The sequence below is a fragment of the Tachysurus fulvidraco genome, chromosome 6 (assembly GCF_022655615.1).
Source record: "Tachysurus fulvidraco isolate hzauxx_2018 chromosome 6, HZAU_PFXX_2.0, whole genome shotgun sequence".
NCBI classification, from domain to species: Eukaryota; Metazoa; Chordata; class Actinopteri; order Siluriformes; family Bagridae; genus Tachysurus; species Tachysurus fulvidraco.
In genome coordinates this window covers 46,481-67,759 of record NC_062523.1, presented here as the reverse complement: position 1 = coordinate 67,759, position 21,279 = coordinate 46,481, and the positions used below count along the sequence as shown (strand labels likewise).

General features: G+C 42.0%; 2 protein-coding genes and 1 long non-coding RNA gene across 3 annotated transcripts; 2 read left to right on the top strand and 1 right to left on the bottom strand.

Annotated features, from left to right (window-relative positions):
* Positions 1-140: 140 nt before the first annotated feature.
* On the bottom strand, positions 141-3,825 carry LOC125141371 (chromodomain-helicase-DNA-binding protein 7-like). The gene is made up of 6 exons (XM_047814533.1): positions 3,456-3,825; positions 2,808-3,013; positions 1,950-2,696; positions 1,682-1,839; positions 1,295-1,522; positions 141-251 (listed from the first exon to the last, which is right to left on the bottom strand). Exons 1-6 carry the CDS (start codon positions 3,674-3,676, stop codon positions 141-143), a joined length of 1,671 nt encoding a protein of 556 aa, XP_047670489.1. The 5' UTR covers positions 3,677-3,825.
* A 1,077-nt stretch (positions 3,826-4,902) lies between these two features.
* Positions 4,903-7,933, top strand: LOC125141364. Its single transcript, XR_007140727.1, has 2 exons — positions 4,903-5,211; positions 7,445-7,933. It is a non-coding gene; the product is annotated as an uncharacterized LOC125141364 (long non-coding RNA).
* Positions 7,934-11,120: 3,187 nt separating this feature from the next.
* LOC125141509 (hatching enzyme 1.2-like) lies at positions 11,121-15,241 on the top strand. The gene is made up of 6 exons (XM_047815206.1): positions 11,121-11,247; positions 11,507-11,656; positions 11,758-11,875; positions 12,062-12,240; positions 13,837-13,918; positions 15,013-15,241. The coding sequence occupies exons 1-6, from the start codon at positions 11,181-11,183 to the stop codon at positions 15,140-15,142; spliced, it is 726 nt and encodes a 241-aa protein (XP_047671162.1). The 5' UTR covers positions 11,121-11,180; the 3' UTR covers positions 15,143-15,241.
* The last annotated feature ends 6,038 nt before the right edge of the window (positions 15,242-21,279 follow it).

The following is a 21,279-nucleotide window of genomic DNA, read 5'->3' as shown; positions in this document are numbered from 1 at the left end:
CGTCAATCATTTGGCGCGAGAGCCAATCACGTTACGACTTTACTGCACCGTCAGCCAATCACGTACACTGTCATCTGTGACTAACGCTGCTGAAGCGAGAGGCAGTTTATAGCCGCAGCTGTAATGAGCGAAACTCCGAACTATATCATGTCCATGAGATTGCGGCGCTTTGCGGCTCGTTCGGCCTCGATCTCCACTTTCCTTCTTCTGCGTCTCCGCTGACGAGGAACAGACAGACTCAGGGCCTCTTCCTGTACACACACACACACACACACACACACACACACACACACACACACACACACACACACACAAACACACACACACACACGATAAATGACTGACCTCAAACAGAAAGAGAAACAAAGGGAATAAAGACTTCACCTGCAACCCACCAGCCTGATTATATTAAATTACACCTGAATTTTGTAGTTTAGTACCTTCATTTATTTTACCCCAGCATAGCCTAAGGGCGTTTTTACCCCTGGTCACTTCCTGTGTTTTCTGTGATCAGATATCTACCCCATGGTAAAAAGACCAGGTCTAAATGCCCTCTGAAACGGTTTGGAGACGGATATAACCCCGATGGTACAAACCCCTTCAGGAGGAGGTCTGGGACGCGTTTCAGATGAAACTGGACAGGTGTAAATGAATGTGGTTGTTCGAGCCACATACGTCAGCGCTAAACTCCTCCCAAACGGAACTACGTCACTCGCAGGTGATCTTTCACCCAGGCGTCTCGTCGGGGCTTAAAACGCGCTGCTGCCGCCAGCGAAAATGCAGCAAACAGTAAACGCTGTTTTTTTGTAGCATAAACGTCGTAACCGTTTTTTATGCCTTCTTTTTGATCGCGTTCTGTTTCAGTTACCCCGGAAATGAGGGCAAATATATTTGCATTTTGGGCAGGAGCAGAAAGATCGGATCGATATCCGATTCGCCGAGATGCGTTTATGTGGTCTGATGTAAATGGGGCAGTTTTAACAGATCAGACAGCTATCGGATCAGAGACAACACACGAAGTGACCGGGGGTAAAAAGGTACTATGACATTTCTGTATTAATTGTAGTTTCAGTTTATAAATGTTTATAAGATCTAAAAGTCCCAGGTAACAATAAAGATCAGAAGAAACCATCAGAATAGACTTTTAAAATAATGTTGCTATAATAGAACAAAAGCATTGTGGGTGTTGGGAGGATAGATGGAGACACTGTGCCTGGGAGAAAGTGTGTGTGTGTGTGTGTGTGTGTGTGCGTGTGTGTGTGTGTGTGTGTGTGTGAGATAGAGAGAGACTTGCCTTATTGACCTGTGGTGACAAGGTGATGTCATCACTCCCACTGTAGCTGCTCTGATTCATCATGGAGAAGTCTCCCATGCTCCTCCTGGGTATAGGGCTGTCCGTTGCCATGGCATTATATCCAGGCAACAGGCCAGGCAAGTCAAATAACTGCCTCCTATTGGATGGCCACTTGCCCTTGATGATGGCCTCACAGATGCTGTCCATTCGATTGATCATCACCCGGTCCTGTAACACACACCCAGCACAGACGCATGTAAGTGTGTGTGTGTGTGTGTGTGTGTGTGTGTGTGTGTGTGTGTGTGTGTGCGTGTTTACAATGAGATGGACTGATCAAACTGCCCTAAGCCTAAAATGTGTGACAAGAGACTTCCTGTATTTATTTACCTTGGGCCAGAAGGAGAAGGTAGCTCGTTCACCAAAGGTCTGAGACACAGAGGGCTCGCCATCGTCCATGCCGAAATAATCGCGTGTCTCGTCTCGTGCTGTGCTCATGGAGGCGTTACTCTCTTCGTCAAAGTTCTTCCTTTCTGAGGATGCTTCAGCTAACGGAGACAGAACATGATGAATTACAGCAGTGTTGAACATCCACATGTCTGAATCTAATCATTAGCATGTGTCCAGGGGGAGATAATCACATGTGAACTTTGTTTACCTTCAGCCTGTGATGATTTCTCTGATTTGTCCTCATCCATCTTCTCCCCCTCTTCCTCCTCCTCCTCTTCTGTGTTGAGGTTCTCCTCCGGACCTGTCGGGTTCTCCGGTTCCCCCGTGATGGTGTCCTTGCCGACACTAACAGGAAGTGTGAGTGTGTCCTCAGACTGTGTGACCTTCTCCTCGTCGGTCGATTGAGGAATACTGTGACTTTCTTCGCTCTTCACTTCTGCTTCATTGTCATTCTCTTTTTGCTCCCTGTCCTGAGTCTTTTCTTCCTCTTCCGTCTTCACTTCCTGTTTGGGTGAAGCGGCCTCCGCTTTCTCCTCTTTCGTTTCCTCGATGTCTGCTTTTCCCATACTGTCGTATTTGAGCTGGTCCTTCGGCTGGTCTTTGATCAGATCCCCGGTGGTGAGAGGGTTTGAGGTCAGGGCCGTGTCAGGTCCTCGGCTCTGGATGAACCTGCGTTGAGCCTGCAGAAAGCCGAGCTCTGGGTCATTCTGGATGTGGTAGTCTGTGCGACTTACTCCATGCTTGGCAGCTCCGTAGAGAAGATCCCGGTCGTGTTTTCCTGCCTCCCACCAGGCCGGGAGGTCGGGGCTGGGCTGACACAGGCGGAGTCTCTCCTCCAGTTTGGGGTGGGGCAAAACCTGCTCCCTAATCTGCCGCAGTAACTCGATACGGTACAGTGTGCGGGAGGCTCTCTCCTCTGTGATGGGGTCGATGATCAGAGTCGGGTCGGCCAGCTCTGCTGGGACACAGGAGACACCTCACACACTTTAGGACTCGTACTAAAACAGGAGCGAATGACTTAAACAAGTCGATGCGTTAATAAGCTGAAAATAAGGACAAGTCGTACCTGAGTCTTTGACCTGCATTCGGCACACGCGCTTGCACATGGCCACAAAGGCATAGTAATATTTCTCCAGACTCTCATCGGTCTTCTTATCAAGACGAGCAAAGGCCCGGAACTGGGACCAGTCAAAACACTGGGTTTGGACATCATAAACAACCCCGAATGTAGACACCACACGGTAAAAATCTGCCTCTTCACGCCTCGTCCATCTGGAGGACGGGGGGGGGGGGGGGGGGGACAAAGAGAGACAGAGAGAGAGACAGAGATGGAGAAAGACACAGAGAGAGAGAGAGACAGAGAGAGAGACACACAGAGAGAGAGACACAGAGAGAGAGAGAGAGAGAGACGGAGAGACACAGAGAGAGAGAGAGACACAGAGAGAGAGAGACAGAGAGAGACAGAGACACAAACAGAGAGAGAGAGAGAGAGTGAGAGAGAGTGTGAGAGTGAGAGAGAGAGAGACAGAGAGAGACACAGAGAGAGAGAGACAGAGACACAAACAGAGAGAGAGAGAGAGAGAGAGAGAGAGAGAGAGAGAGGAAAATAAAGATCAGGTTAAGATATTTTACACTCAGCTCAGTGTGTTTATAAATAATTTCAGCTGAAGTCTTCACCTAATCATATGAAGTTAAACATGTAGAAAAGCCTCACCTCTGACGTCTCTCTTTGAAGAATGCAGCTCCGTCGGCCAACAGGGCGGCGCTCTCGTGTAGGAATGGTGAGGTTTTAACAAACGAAGCTCCTTCAGTCAGATATGATGTCGCAGCCATCCTGTTGGGCTCCAGACTGTAGGCCCCGCCCTCAGTCGCCATGACAAGGAGGTGGTCGTCACGGTGACGTCTGCGTCTACGGCCGTCCGGTTTAATCAGCATCTCCTGTCTCTTGTGACAGCGCTGGTACGCAGTAATAAGGCGACGCAAGCGTGCGGTGAGAGCTGAAGCTGCAGGCCAGTACAGATTCCCAACTTTACCCCCGTGTACCTCACTCACTTTAGGGGCTGCAAAACACCACAACAGGGAAGGTGTTTAATAAGATGTACTCTATTTACTGTGTGTGTGTATACGGCTCTATTTACTGTGTGTGTGTGTGTGTGTGTGTGTGTGTATACGGCTCTATTTACTCTGTGTGTGTGTGTGTGTGTGTGTACAGCTCTATTTACTGTGTGTGTGTATACGGCTCTATTTACTGTGTGTGTGTGTGTGTGTGTGTGTGTATACGGCTCTATTTACTCTGTGTGTGTGTGTGTGTGTGTGTATACAGCTCTATTTACTGTGTGTGTGTGTGTTAGTGTGTGTGTGTGTATACGGCTCTATTTACTGTGTGTGTGTGTGTGTGTACGGCTCTATTTACTGTGTGTGTGTGTGTGTGTGTGTGTGTGTGTGTGTGTGTGTGTATACAGCTCTATTTACTGTGTGTGTGTGTGTGTGTGTGTGTGTGTGTGTACAGCTCAATTTACTGTGTGTGTGTGTGTACAGCTCTATTTACTGTGTGTGTGTGTGTGTGTGTTAGTGTGTGTGTGTGTGTGTGTATACGGCTCTATTTACTGTGTGTGTGTACAGCTCTATTTACTGTGTGTGTGTGTTAGTGTGCACAGTTCTATTTACTGTGTGTGTGTTAGTGTGTACAGCTCTATTTATTGTGTGTGTGTGTGTGTGTTAGTGTGTATGGTGTGGTAATGTGTGTGTGTTAGTGTGTACGGTGTGGTAATGTGTGTGTGTTAGTGTGTACGGTGTGGTAATGTGTGTGTGTTAGTGTGTACGGTGTGGTAATGTGTGTGTGTTAGTGTGTACGGTGTGGTAATGTGTGTGTGTGTTAGTGTGTACGGTGTGGTAATGTGTGTGTGTTAGTGTGTATGGTGTGGTAATGTGTGTGTGTTAGTGTGTACAGTGTGGTAATGTGTGTGTGTTAGTGTGTACGGTGTGGTAATGTGTGTGTGTTAGTGTGTATGGTGTGGTAATGTGTGTGTGTTAGTGTGTATGGTGTGGTAATGTGTGTGTGTTAGTGTGTACGGTGTGTTAGTGTGTATGGTGTGGTAATGTGTGTGTGTTAGTGTGTATGGTGTGGTAATGTGTGTGTGTTAGTGTGTATGGTGTGTTAGTGTGTATGGTGTGGTAATGTGTGTGTGTTAGTGTGTATGGTGTGGTAATGTGTGTGTGTGTTAGTTACCTTCTGTCTGTGTGTACACAAACAGGGCATCTTGGGAAATCTGATCCTGGGTAATGACGTGCTTTCTGATTGGCTGATTTTCCCTCTGGATATTGATGGTGTCATTGCAAATGGCTGGCTGCAGTCAGGATGGGAGGCAGATGGGAATGAAGGAGACGTTGGACCATGTTTCTATTCTGGCACTTTAAAACCCAACGGAATCTCCAGAGACACCTTCATCAAACTTACTGGCTGGACCAAGGTGCAGTAAATCTCTCATGTTCAGCAGCAGCAGCAGCTCAGGATGATCACTTTACAATTATAAATAACGCTAGCTCTCAGTGTTGGGTCGTCATCAGTGTTGGGGTCTCAGTGTTGGCTCTCATGTTTGGGTCTCAGTGTTGGCTCTCAGTTTGGGTCTCCAGTGTTGGCTCTCAGTGTTGGCTCTCAGTGTTGGGTCTCGTGTTGGGTCTCAGTGTTTGGCTCTCAGTGTTGGCTCTCAGTGTTGGCTCTCAGTGTTGGCTCTCAGTGTTGGCTCTCAGGGTTGGGTCTCAGTGTTGGGTCTCAGTGTTTGGCTCTCAGTGTTGGCTCTCAGTGTGGGCTCTCAGTGTTGGCTCTCAGTGTTGGCTCTCAGTGTTGGGTCTCAGTGTTGGCTCTCAGTGTTGGGCTCTCAGTGTTGGCTCTCAGTGTTGGCTCTCAGTGTTGGGTCTCAGTGTGGCTCTCAGTGTTGGCTCTCAGTTGTTGGCTCTCAGTGTTGGCTCTCAGTGTTGGGTCTCAGTGTTGGGTCTGTTAAGGACAAGGTTTTGGAGTGTAAATGGTGCAGTGTTTAAATGGACTGTTACATACTAACCCTGTTCCTGTTGGGTTCCTCTTACTGCCCCCACTGTATATGCCTCTCTCTCTTCTTCTTCTCTTCTTCTTCTCTTCTCACAAATATAAATGTGAAAAATAATGTATATACATAAATGTGTATGTTTTTTAATGATTATCCTTAAAGTGTGCATGTGCAGTATGGTGTGTGTATAGAGTATAAAGTGGCTGTACAAGTCCAGAGTTAAGTGTCAGTGTAAAGAAGGTGCACATAAAATCAGTGTAGATGGAGGAAGAGGTCCAGAACTAGATCCTGGTCATTTCCTGGTTTAAACTCCGAATGGCCTGAATGTCCTTTACAATCTTCCTGGCCCGGGTCCTGCACCACGGCTGTAGATGTCCTGCAGGTCAGGGAGCTCGGTGGTGGATGCTACATCAGCTGGACCGCAACCACCCTCTGGAGGGCTCGCCGTCCTGCATGGGGGCTGTTCCCCAACCAGGAAGTGATGCTACTTGTCAGGACGCTCTCGGTGGTGCAGGTGTAGAAAGTCTTTAGCACCTGAGAGGGTAGTTTGTAGTCCCTTAAGCGTCTCAGGTGGTACAGACGCTGCCGGGCCTTCACCAGGGTGTTGAAGTTGGAAGTGGCCACACAGTCATAAGTGTACAGTGAGTACAGCAGGGGGCTCAGAACACAACCCTGGGGAGCTGCTGAGGGTGAGGGTGGATGAGGTGTGTTTGTCCACCCGCAGCGGCTTGTGGTTGGTCTGTCAGGAAGTTGGAGGTCCACTGACACAGCGGCAGGCGGAGTCCCAGGACCTCCAACTTAGAGGGGAGCGTAGAGGGAATTATGGTGTTTAAACGCTGAACTTGGTGCACAAACAGCATTATTTGCATAATTCCCTTTTTCTGCAGTCCAGGTGGCCTCATCGGGGTTGGAGAAGGTGAGCGATGGAGTCCTCAGTAGAGCGGTTTCTGGTGGTACACGAACTGTAGTGGATCCAGTGTTCTGGTAGTGAAGCAGTGATGGAGTCTCTGACCAGTCTCTCGAAGCACCTCTCGAGCTACAGGGCGGTAATCGTTGAGGCAGGTGGGCTGGGGTTTCTTCAGGACAGGAACAATGGTGGACTGTTTTGAAGCATGAGGGGACAACAGACAGTTCCAGTGAGAGGTTGAATATCTCAGTGAACACTGGTGCAAGCCGGTCAGGCGCAGGCTTTCAGAACCCGACCTGTGATGCCATCTGGTCCTGCGCCCTGAACGCCCTCCTCACGTCATGCTCCGAGATGGTGAACGTGTTTACGTCTCCAGCCTCTCAGCGTGCGTGCTGTTTGTTGCCGTTAGCTGCAGCCTCAATGTGAGCGTAAACAATGCAATCGTCAGGCCAGAGAAGCGTCCGCATTCCCCCATTCCAGAAGAGCTGGTGTTCTACGTCCGTAAGTTCCTTAGTCCCTGCCACAGGCCCCTAGAGCCACCATGTTTGATCTGTGACTCTATTTCCTCCCGTAGCGCCGCTTTGCTTCCTTCACCGCACTGCACACATTGTAAGACGCAGCCTTGTACTCCAATGCATGTAGCTAGTAACGTGTGTTTTTTATGTTCGATTCAGTATATAATGTCATCACAAGTCTACAGCCAAACAATCAACAATCTATTCTAATTTATTTATGTGTTTGTGTCTGTTTCAGGGTCAGGTGTTCATTAATGGTGTTAATGTGGGTCGGTTCTGGCCAGAACGTGGTCCTCAGCACACACTGTATGTTCCTGCATCATTAATCAGTGCCACAGTAACCAACAACATCACTGTGCTAGAGCTGGAGAGAGCAGCCAATCACAGACGAGTGGTGTTTACGGACCGCCCACAACTTGACAATGTGGCTGTGTAAAGCAACCACACAAACACACAACCACACACACACACACACACACAAAACCACACACAAACACACACACAAAACCACACACAAACACACACACACACACACTTACCTACACGATATATTAATATCCTTACACCATTTTTGAAAGAGCTACAAAATTAGAAAAGTGACCCTCTGCTCTTTTTGGTGTGTGTGTGTGGGGGGGGGGGGGGGGGATGACATAATTATAATGTGTGTGTATATGTATATTGAACCCAATTCCCCCCTGGGGTTAAATAAAGTATTCTGATACTGATATATTGTGTGTGTAGAGTTATACTTCTGAATTAACACCTGTTTGTGGCATGATACACCAAAGGGGATCATGGGTAATGTGGCATGATACACCAAAGGGGATCATGGGTAATGTGGCATGAAGAAACGTGCTAGTGCACAGTGGCTGCCTGTGTGTTGTGTGTCTCATCTGTGTTGCGTGTCTCATCGGTGCTGCGTGTCTCATCGGTGTTGTGTGTCTCATCGGCGTTGTGTGTCTCATCGGTGCTGTGTGTCTCATCGGTGTTGTGTGTCTCATCGGTGTTGTGTGTCTCATCGGTGTTGTGTGTCTCATCGGCGCTGCGTGTCTCATCGGTGTTGCGTGTCTCATCGGTGTTGCGTGTCTCATCGGTCTCATCGGTGTTGCGTGTCTCATCGGTGTTGTGTGTCTCATCGGCGTTGTGTGTCTCATCGGTGCTGCGTGTCTCATCGGTGCTGCGTGTCTCATCGGCGTTGCGTGTCTCATCGGTGCTGCGTGTCTCATCTGTGTTGCGTGTCTCATCGGTGTTGTGTGTCTCATTGCTGGTGTGACTTGATCTTAGTGCAGCTTCTGATATTGACCATGTTATTGTACTTGATAGACTAGAACATGTTGTGGTTAAAGTGACAGCTCTCTCCTGGATCAGGTCTTATTTGACAGATTGTTATCAGTTTGTAGATCTAAATGGTGACTACTTTAAACAAACTAAGGTAATGTTCGGTGTTCCGCAAGGTTCTGTTTTAGGCCCATTGCTTTTATCCCTATATGTGTTATCCCTTGGTGCAATTATTCGTAAACATGGTATTGGCTTCCAGTGTTACACTGATGACACACAGCTACATGTTTCAGCTCAGTCAGATGTGAGACACCAGATTAATAAGACTGAAGATTGTGTTGTAGGGATTTGTTTAGTTTAGCTTTTTATGATTTTTATTTCATCAATCCTGATGTTCTACCCCAGGTTGGAGTCTCGTCTCCTGGTGGTCACCTTGCCAGGGATCTGCATGTTCAGCCAGTGGCTAATGGAATTGCTGTTGATGGAGCCGGCTGGAGACTGTCATGCCTTCTTTTTAATCCAATGTTGTGTCAGTCAGCTGTAAGGTCTGGTCCAGAGATCATCTGAAGTCTTTGACAGAAAGGAATTAGTGTTAGGTTTGTGATGACCCATTAATTCCTCAGGAGCTCTCAGATGCACTATAATAAATTATAACTGCATTATAAACTGTTGTAGAAAGAACATTATTTACATTTACATTATTTACACTGACATAATCTCCTGTCCAGTGTCACCCAATGAGGATTCAAGGTTTCTTCCTCATATCATCTCAGGGAGTTCTTTCCTTTCCCGTCTCCTTTGGCTTGCTCATTAGGGATAGGGATAGATTTTATTCTAGTTTACTATTATTAATATTTTTAAATTAATTTTAATCTTAAAATCGTATGTATTCATTTATTTATTTTTTCTTATTATTACTATTATATATTAATGTATTTATTTTTCCTCTCTTCTCTCTCTTCAATGGGAATTGTTTAAAGTGCAATAGAAATAAATTTAATTTGAATTTGAAGGGTTTCTAAATGTATTTATTTATTTATTTGTTTGTTTATTTGTTTGTTTATTTATTTATTTTACTTTTTATCTTAGACAAGCTTGTGATCTGAATTTGCTGCTTTCTGAAGTCTGGTATGTTAAAAAGTTTAAAACAGCTTGTGACAGAAGGTATTATTGTTAAATCTCAGTGTCAGCAGATTCACTGTTTGTTTCTCAGTCCTGAGTCTTTAATAAACACCTCTGTGAAAAAAACACTCACTGCACAGCGATAGGTGAATAAACTGTTTCACTAAACACTATAAATGAACTCCAGCAAGCTTCTCATCACACACAGCGATACGATCACATTCCTGTAGAACATATAATCGTGATATTGTGCTGATAGAAATATATAAAGTGAGAGATTTTATAAAGGTTTAAGGATCACACTTTACTATCCTGATTAACACACAGTGTAGGAGATGTAGATGTACAGATACGCTCAAAACACTTCAGAAACACTTACAGTCCAAATTTACTCAGTTTATAATCGATCCCTTTCTCCTCCCAATGCATCACAATGTCTGGGTTATCTTCTATTATTAATTCCTACAGTCAAATACAGAACTTGTACTTTTTTCAGCTTCTCTATATAAGTAATTCATTTACATGCATGTGTAAATATTCTACCCTCTTCCTGATCATCCACAGTGAAAGAATCACATCTACAAGTAAAAGCTAGCTTATAAATGTTACCTGTTCTCAGCATAAATACATTTGTTCCTCGAAGAACCCAGCGATTGTTAGAGAACCTATACAGTATGAACACACAGCTTAATGAAGACAAAGGAATAATCAAAACAAGACAAAGTTGTATCAGTCAAGTAATTGGGCTGTTGAATGATGTTGATTGAGTTTGTTACAACAGAAGCGATAATCTTTGAGAACAAGTGCATTAATATAAACCTGAGCTCTTGTTACAGAACATTAATCAGCATCTTTAAGCAGTAAGCAGAATTCTACAGCCGCATGGAATATTACACTTTAACATGTAACTCTTAAGTGCAAGATTGTTATTTTCTCCAGATATTTATGGAGTGCTTGGTGTTAGGTGTATGTTTACGGAAAGTTCTGGAAATACAGACACACTAATGGCAGGTTATTAGTGACATCATGACCTTAATGATCAGGTCGCAGTAAAAACCTATTAAAGCAGAGCTTAGTGAAGCTGCACATTTGGATCTGTAGTCAGCATGAGACAAACTGAGCTCCTCGTCCTCCTTTTCCACTGCTTTACTCTGCTGTTCCAGGTACAGGATTTATTTATACATTAGTTACTATCTTATTGTTTGTACGCTTTGTTATTCACTGGAGTGAGCGATGGTTTGTACGTTACAGCATTCCATCGGATCTGAGTTCAGAAATGTGAGATACAGAAGTAGTTACGCAGGTAAACACAGTTTTACCACATTATTAACCATCAGGTCTGTAATGATAATTTTACTGCAATTTACAATAAGCATCAAACCCAGGTTGAAGGTTTTCTGTGTTTCAGCATCACATTTTTTAAAATACTGACATTTAGTTTATTTTTATTTGTATAGTGCAAGTAAAAATAGACTAGATGTAGGTTTGGATTTAATGCTGAACAGATTTATGAAGTGAAGTTAAATATAAAAAGTCACTGTATTTTGTCATGTTCTGATTTATTAGAATCTATTATGAGTTACTTACAAGAGAACGAAAGAACTGCGGTGGACACAATTATGGACATCAATGACTATGAAGGTACATTAATTATTTGTTTAATAATGTTTATAAGATAATAATAATAATAATAATAATAATAATAATAATAATAATAATAATAATAATAATAATTCCACATTAATGTATCTGTATATCATTAAGTGGTCCTACAGCGATTATAGTGAGATTTTATTGTAGTTTATGGTTAGATTTATAAAAGCTTTTCTGTCATGATTGGTGCGTCTCCATTAAATATATCAGGGAAATAAGAGTGTGTTGTTTTTTCCTTTTAATGTAGCAGTGGATGTGAAAGATGGAGTGAAACTCAGAGAGGGAGATATTGCCGTCTCCAGCAGAACTGAGAAAAGTTGTTTCGCCCAAAGCTGTTTATGGTCCAAATCTGTAGATGGGCATGTTTACATCGCATACACACTCTCACCTGAGTACAGTAAGATATATTTACATCTTTCTCACATAAACACACACACACACAAACACACACACACACACACACACACTACAACTCTCTCCTACATTCCCATCCTTCAGCTGAAGTGGATCGCCGAACTATAAAACAAGGGATGAATCTGATTGAGAGAAACACGTGTGTGCGCTTTGTACCCAGAACACACCAGAGAGACTTCCTGGACATTCAGCCTAAAACTGGGTATGAAAATGTATTGTTTTTTAAATGCATGCATTGTTATTATAAAATACAAAATTAACAAACATGAGGAAATAAAATCTGCATAGAAGTCAAATAAACTGAAAGTAATTGTTAATACATTTTGAATAAACTGTATATGAACCCACAAGTGAAGAGTGAAGAAGTTGGATTGTGTGTTTATTTTAGGTGTTGGTCATATTTGGGCTCCAGCGGCGGCAGACAGACTCTTTCCTTACAAAGTCCAGAGTGTGTGAGCTCTGGAGTTGTTTCTCATCAGCTCATGCATGTGCTTGGATTTGTACATGAACAGTCACGTGCTGATCGTGATAAATACATCACCATCAAGTGGTCAAAAATTCAGAAAGGTACACACACACACACACACACACACACACACACAGGTGAAGTGGTAACTCTTCATTGATGTGATTGTTTTCTCTGATGGCCCAGGACTATGATTACTATGAAAGCTTTGTGTCCAAACAAATAAACACATTTCATCATGACTTCAGACTGTCAGAATGTGGCACAGGATTTAAAACTGCTCCTCTCTCAAACTGTATCTCACAAGAAAATGTGCTTAGCTTCAAGATTAGAATTGAGGAAAACTGAGTTGGACAATTTCCTTTCTGAATATGGCCCATAAACAGTTTATAGCTGAGATTTCCTTTCAGATTATCGTACACTAGTATGATGAAACTTTCTGTATTTACTGATTATCAGTAAATTAAGTTAAGGCTTTAACTTAATTGAGTAATCAGATCAGAATCTCAGAAATACACAAGGGGAATGTTCTAACGCTGCGTTAAAAACCTTACACTGATATTACAAAAATAACTAATCCACAATTCAAATTTATGATTTATTTTCTGACACTAAAGATAAATAAAAAGATTGGGCAGGAACGATGGAGAACAGCGCTGTGGGTTTCTCCAGTCATCAGTAGATACCTCGACTTAAAGTACTCAGTACATTTATACAGCATCTGCATGTACTACAGCTTGTGTACAACACAGTGGATATACCAGTGAAAGCATGTTTACCTAATTCATACATAATTAATTTATAGATGGCCTTTACAGACAGATCATTATAAATATGTAAATAAAGCAACTTCATGGTTAAATGGGTTTTCTGACAATATATCGTGGTAGGGGATTTAAATGTGTCACATGCTTATGGTATAACATTCCCCACCTGCCCCTAACTTCTCTTCTATAGGTAAATAATGTAAACCTGTATGTTTTATCCAGAAAGCAAGACCACACATTTTTAGCAAACATATGTAAAAAATGTAAAAGAAAAAAATGCTTTGAACTTGAAGTTGAACTTTTCCACAAACTAGTGAAGTGTTAAGCGCACAGCGCCGTATTGTTAAACACACACATGAAGTGATGTCATCTGACACCCCACTGCATATACACAGGTATTCAGCTTCCGTAGTTATTAGCTCACATCATTAGTCAACACTGTTCACTTCATTTAGGACGTTACACAATTCATCACTGTTAGAATCTGTTAATCTTTCATCTCATTATAGAAAAGAGAAGCTGGAGGTTCACATCATCAACCTGATATTTAATCAAACCCAAATTGGACCCGGTTTTTATCTTTTAGTGTTCACCACTAAAACCAATAGCTGTAAGAGATGAAGTAAGAAGCATTTTGTCAAGTTATGGAAGAAAATGACGCAGATCTAAATGATGCACAGAAGCATGTTGTGACCTAACCCTTAGTCTCATTTTGAACCAAAGCATGTTTTTCTCACATTTTATAAAATTTAATAATCAAAATAAAAATGTGGTAAAATTGTCTATATTCCATGCACACATTGCTATTTAAGGTTAAATAAATAAATAAATAAATAAATAAATAAATAAATAAATAAAGTGATCCTTACAGTTAAGAAGATTTCTGCGGTGATATATTCTAGGCTCAAGTGATATGTTTGTGTTTTGCAGATCATGTAAGGAACTTTGAGAAGTTTAAGATGAACAACATAGACATGCCTTATGACTATGGCTCCATCATGCACTTTGGAAAGTATGTCATTTAAATAGTGTCTTTCAGTCATGTGTACAACTTACTGCACTTGTACAGAATTAAATTTGTTGGCCGCACATCATTTTCAACATAATAGCGATAATTAAAGAACGCAATATGACAAAATGATGTTGAAAACAGTGCCTCGAAATTGTACACATGTGTAGAATTACACTAATCACACTGTGCTTTTACTGCAGTTCAGCCTACTGTAGGTTTGACACAAGTTTAATAACACCCACAAACTGACATTAACTTTCATTACCATGCAGTAGTTGTGTTACTTTGTCATTACACATGTCCAAGTACAAGGCAACAAAATGCAGTTTGGCATCTAACCAGAAGTGCAATAAGCTCCAAGTGCAAGATGTACAATATTTACACCATGAGTACAGTATTTATAATATGAATCCACAAATATAAAGGTGATATTGGCATAATGCACAGAGGTGGGTTGTCACCGGGACGCAGTTCAGTAAGGTGACAGCTTTAGGGAAAAAGCTGTTCCTCAGTCTACTGTTATGGAGGCTAATGAAGTGACTACCAGATGGAAGGAAGACAAACAGTCTATGGTCAGGGTGAGAGGAGTCTTTTAGAATGCTGTGAGGCAGACAGCGTTTCCTTTGGACATTCTCAATGGATGGAAGTAGTGTTCCTGTGATGCGCTGAGCGGTTTTCACCACCCGTTGCAGTGCCTTGCGACTGCATACTTCCTGTACCAGACTGTGAAGGCTCCCAATCACACAGCAATAAAATTGCACCAGGATGGCTGAAGACAGGTGATGTTTAGTGTCCTCATCAAGATAAGGTGCTGGTGACCTTTCTTGACCAGGCTGGAGGTGTTGGTGGTCCATGAGATATGTGGATCCCAGGAACTTGAAGCTGGAGACATGTTAAACTTGCAGCTCGGTGATGTGGATGGGACGTACGTGCACGTGACCTGAATGGGGATGTGGTGTACGTGCACGTGACCTGAATGGGGATGTGGTGTACGTGCACGTGACCTGAAGGCCATGAGGAGCTTCTTTGTTTTGCAAAGATATAATACACAGATGATTGTAATATACATCTGAATTTTTTTTCTGTCTTTTCAGATACGCCTACTCTGAAAACGGTGATCCTACCATTGTTCCAAAACGAAGCTGGAACATTAAACTGGGACAGCGATTTGGTCCAAGTAAAATTGATGTTATGAAAATCAATAAACTCTATGAATGTGCTTAGTATTGTAATTAAATCTATATGATAAACAATGTAAACATTTACAGCATTTGGCAGACGCTCTTATAAATAAAGCGCATCAAAAACACATCTTTTAAATTCTTTATTATATATTAACATAGTTCACTGATGAAGCATGTATTAACTTTGGAATAATTACAAATAAATATACATTCTTTATTATAAATTAATAAATTGTTTTTATTCTGTTCTATAAGGTTATAGTTTAGTTTGTAAAAAGCAGAAATAGTAAGATTTACTCTAAAACATCACAATATAAATATCACTCTAGTAGTTTATCTGTCAGTGAACTAAAGCCTCAGCAGTTGTGTTCAGTTGTGTTTAAACTCTTCAGAGATGTTGCTCTCCTGTAAGAAGGAGCTCAGTTGAACAGACACAACCTTTTCTAGTATTTTAGACATAAACAGAAGGTGTGAGATAGGTCTGTAATTTGATAGTTCATTAGGGTCTAAGTTAGGTTTTTTGATGAGTGGCCTAATAACTGCCAACTTAAAAGACTTCGGGATGTAACCTAAAGATAACGAGGAGTTAATAATATTAAGAAGAGGCTCACCAGCTTTATGTAACACTTCTTTCAGTAATTTAGTGTGAATGAGGTCTAGTGAACATGTTGATTTAGCTGTAGTAACAAGTTTATCTAACTCTTCCTGTCCTGTACTTGTAAAGCTCTGAAGTTGTGTGTGTAGAGCCTTAAGTGAGACTGGGTCACTAGTTTTTCACTAGTTCATACGTTGAGTGTCACCTATTTTATTCATTACATCAGCAATCATGTTATCAGTAGCACAATACATCAAAGTTAACCTTCCCCCATTTACAATAGACCTGATAAAGTGATACTTTATGTCTATGTGTTTACATCTCTGTCTGTTTACAGGGTTTTTGGCGAGAGCAATTGTTCCTGATTGTCTTCATGTCCTCATTTGTGTGTACTTGTAGTTCTATCTATACCTCCCAGTAACTGCTCTAGGTATAAACACTCATGTACTGTATGGTTGAAGCAAGTGCCATGTATTCTGCTTCACATGTGGAAAGCACCACAGTTGGCTGCGTTCTGGTCTTCCATGATACCAGAGAGATGTTTTGGCTTAAACTCACACAGTATCCGGTAGTACTGCGTCGGTCACTGGTATCAGCTGCCCAGTCAGCATCACTGTAGTCTTGTATACCTAATTTCTCACAGTCATTTCTTCTAAAACTTAACCCTTACCCTCTGCTGTACCTTTGAGATAACGAAACACATGCTTCACAGTGACCCACTGTTCTTCTGTAGGTTCAGAAAAATACTGTGATAACTTTCTCACTACAAAACTCAAATCTGGTCTGGTGCAAACAGTCAGGTATATAAGACTTCCCACAGCTTCTCTGTACATTTTGATATCCTTCGTTTTTACTGCATTTTCATTTTACTCTAACTTTTGTTCACATGGTGTTTCTCTGATCCTACAGTCTTGCATATCAAAACACTGTAGTATCTTGTTAGTATCCTTTTTTGTGTCATTTTTACACACCCATCTGATCTGAAATCAATACCCAGGAAATGTTTCAGTTTACCCAGGTCTTTAATTTTAAACTTTTCTCTTTCACTTCTTTCAGTCTGTCTTGATTGCTTGCTGCAATAATTAAATCATCGACCCATGTAATTATGATCACTTTTTCTGCTTTTGACTCTTTAGCATAAACACAGTGGTCGGCTGGGTTTTGTGTGAATTAATTCTCAGAAAGACAATCGTGCAAAATCTTATTCCAGTTTCGCCCAGGTTTCCTTAGGTTACGTCCCAAAGTCTTTTTAGTTGGCAGTCATTAGACCACTCATCGAAAAACCTAACTTAGATCCTAATGAACTATCAAATTACAGACCTATCTCACACCTTCTGTTTATGTCTAAAATACTAGAAAAGGTTGTGTCTGTTCAACTGAGCTCCTTCCTACAGGAGAACAACATCCTTGAAGAGTTTCAGTCAGGTTTCAGGCCCCATCATAGCACAGAAACTGCACTTGTTAAAGTTACAAACGACTTGTTCTTAGCTTCGGACCAAGACTGTATGTCACTATTAGTTCTACTTGACCTTAGTGCTGCATTCGACACTATAGATCACAACATTCTTCTAGATCGCTTACAATATTACACAGGGATTCATGGTCAGGCTTTAAGCTGGTTTAGATCCTACCTGTCTGATCGATACCATTTTGTAAAATTAAATGGTGAATCCTCCAGTTTATTACCAGTTAATTATGGGGTCCCTCAAGGATCAGTTCTAGGACCTCTGCTTTTCTCTATATACATGCTTCCATTAGGGAACATTATTAGAAGACATGGGATTAGTTTCCATTGTTATGCTGATGACACACACATCTTCTAACACGTTACAATCCTTCACGCTCTCTGACATCACAAAACTCAGGACTTCTGCTAGTTCCCAGAATATCTAAGTCTACTAAAGGTGGTAGAGCGTTTTCTTATTTAGCTCCCAAACTTTGGAATAGTCTTCCTGATAGTGTTCGGGGCTCAGACACACTTTCCCAGTTTAAATGTAGATTAAAAACTCATCTCTTCAGTCAGGCGTACACATAATACATCCCATAATATCATGCACCAGTACATCAGACCAGCACATTTTTATGAATAGCAGATATGTTAATCCCTTTCCACTGCTTCTCTCTTTGTACCTATCCCGAAGCATCCAGACACTGTACCAGCTCCCAACGTCCTCTGTGGGACGAAGCCTTTGGACGTCCACTGAGCCGAGGCCGACTCTAAGAATCCTGAGACATCTCCAGTTAGACTCTGTGGTACTCAGAAGATCAGAAGTCCTTGAACCTCACACCAATACAACATTTAACTGACTGTATATTACAATCACACCCCCAGTGTCACCCATATGAGGATGGGTTCCCCCTTGAGTCCGGTTCCTCTCAAGGTTTCTTCCTTTACCAATTTAAGGGAGTTTTTCCTTGCCACTGCTGCCTGAGTCACCTCAGACTTGCTCATAGGGGAATAAATACATACACATTGTGAACTATTTATATCTAATAATAATCTAGAATTTTTTATTCTGTCAATTCTTTTACTTTTATTATTCGTTATTTCCTTTATCATTATTTATGTTTACCTTCTGCTCTGTGTTTATGTTCTGTAAAGCTGCTTTGAGACAAAGTCTATTGTAAAAAGCGCTATACAAATAAACTTGAATTGAATTGAATTGTTTCAAACGGTAAAGTGATTCTCTAGCTTGTAAACTATACCCTCTTTCTCTTGGTAACCTTCTGGTGGATTGATGTAGATCTCATAGTCTATGGAAGCGTGCAAGTTCGCTGTTTTCATGTTTATTTGATGCAGGAGTAAATTTTCCTGTGCTGCTTTCTGCTCCTTACAATCGTTAAATCTGCAGTTGGTGAAAAAGTCTCCCCATAGTCTATTCTCATTCTCTGATTGTAACCCTTGGCCACAAACCCTGCTTTGTATTTGTCTTTTCCATCTACATCAGTCTTGATAGAGTAAACCCATCTACCCCCACTGTTTCCTTGCCTATTGGCAGTGTTGTCGGGGTAAACGTTTTGTTCTCGTTTAGAGACTGGATTTCTTCATCTATGGCTTTTCTCCATTCTTTTGAGTTATTTGAGTTATTTTAGTCTGTGGAATGCCACACACCGCTCTGGAGCAGTAATTTACTGTGATATATATATATATATATAGTACAGACCAAAAGTTTGGACACACCTTCCAAAAGTTTGTTTGGACACACCACCTTTTCAACAGGACAATGACCCCAAACAGACCCCAGGCTGTGTAAGGGCTATGTGACCATGAAGGAGAGTGATGGGGTGCTGCACCAGATGACCCGGCCTCCACAGTCACCGGACCTGAGCCCGATCGAGATGGTTTGGGGTGAGCTGGACCTCAGAGTGAAGGCAAAAGGGCCAACAAGTGCTAAGCATCTCTGGGAACTCCTTCAAGACTGTTGGAAGACCATTTCAGGTGACGACCTCTTGAAGCTCATCAAGAGAATGCCCAGAGTGTGCGAAGCAGTAATCAAAGCAAAAGGTGGCGACTTTGAAGAACCTAGAATATGACATATGTTCAGTAGTTTCACACTTCTTTGTTATGTATGTATATAATTCCACACGTGTTCATTCATAGTTTTGATGCCTTCAGTGTGAATCTACAATTATATATATATAAAAATACAATTTTATATATATATATATAATTTTTTTTAAATACACTATTGTTTTATTGTTTATTGTTTTTAAATACGTGTTCATATTCTCCATATGCCTGCATAAGCATTTCCAGTTCTGCTGGTGAGAATTATGCAGACTTTTTTGTGCTAAGTGTTTCATGCCCTGATGCAGTGAAGCAAGCCCAAATCATGATCTTCCCTCCGACATACTTCACCATTGGGATGATGTTTTGATGCTGGAAAGCTGTGCCCTTTTGGGCCATACATACTGCTGAGTATTCTTTCTGAACAATTCTTTTGTTTCATAAGTCCATAGAACATTTCCCTAGTAGCACTGTGGATAGCCTGTAGTTGTTACTTGAGGGTTCTTCTTTACCTCATTGCGGATTTCCATTATGCTTTAGGAGTCATCTTGGCCCACTTCTAGGAAAAGTACAGTTTCCATTTATAGACAATTTGTCTAACTGTTGACTGATGAATGTCTAAACATTTTGAGATTCTTTTCCAGACCCTTCCCAGCCTTATGGAAATCAATTACTCTTGATCAGAGTCAGAACACTTGCTACACCAATTACACACTCGTCCATTGTACAGTCATCAAGCTGTTTACATGCTGTCTTGCACAGTTTTTTTGCACACTGTCTTTTGTCCTGCACTGTCTCTTGTCTGTCTTTGTCTTGTCCTGCACTGTCTCTTGTCTGTCTTTGTCTTGTCCTGCACTGTCTCTTGTCTGTCTTTGTCTTGTCCTGTTTGCACCAGGTTGCACAGTTGCACTTTATGTATATAGGGCTTACTAAGTCCTTATAGCTCTGTGTGTGTTTTATGTAGCTCCCTGATCCTGGAGAAAAGTCGTCTCATGTCACTGTGTACTGTAACAGTTACATATGGTTGTAATGACAATAAAAGCTTCTTGAATTGATTCATTTTCTCTTCAGCTGGACAAGAAATAATCAGCAAGATCATCTTTACTCTTCAATCTTACCCTGGGGCAAAAACCTTCATTCAGTTTGTATAAATAACGGGCCTCGTAAATCAAGCTGGATATTTGGTTGTAAAATCATTGTACATGTGTTTACACAATAATTTTTTTCAGGTCAGACTTTCCTCATTCTGATGTGAAAACTAACTCAAGCTCTGAAGCGGCACCTGCATGAGTGCATTGCATTGGCTGCTGCCACGTGATTGGCTGATTGGATTACTGTATAAATGTGCAAGAGGACACGTGTTCCTAATAAAGTGGACAGTGGTTCCTAATAAATGTACACGCTTTATAACTATTCACAAATAAACTCTCTTATCTTCTGGCTCTCAATGAAGGCAGTCGCATTTTCTCTCCCTCTCCCTCCCCCTTGCTTTAACCTGCTTCGCTTCTCTCGTCTTATCTATTGTTTTATACTTTGAGACTCTCTCCACACTGCGCTCCAAACTAAAAATATGAATATGGATTTATAAACTGGTCTCTCAACACAATTGACACCATCTTCTCAACGAGAAGCTTGCGTTCGGGGGAACCTTACTGCCCTGCCGGAACGTTCACAGCTGGCTATACTACGATGGACGGGTGGGAGAGGTGGCGGGTCGTGTGTCTGGCGGCTCTTTCCGTGGAGGACATTGAAGATATCTACCTATTGGGAACCATGATAACAGGAGTTCTGCTGATTGGATTAGGCATTGCCCTGGTTTATCGAGGAAATCAGAAAACGGTGACAGCTGTCCAAAACCTCCCAAGGCTGCCCGTCATGATTGATGCAGTGGGCGAGCGGTCAGCACTGAGGCTGGGACTATTAATCGCAATATGGAGAACATCATGATGAGGCTCACTGCTTTAGATAACATCACCGGAAGCTCACTGCTTTGGAAAGAACAATGGATCAATTTGGAGAGAATGGGCTAAGAGTGTAGTCGTGTAAATTGGAATGCGTCTACTTGCCCCAAGAC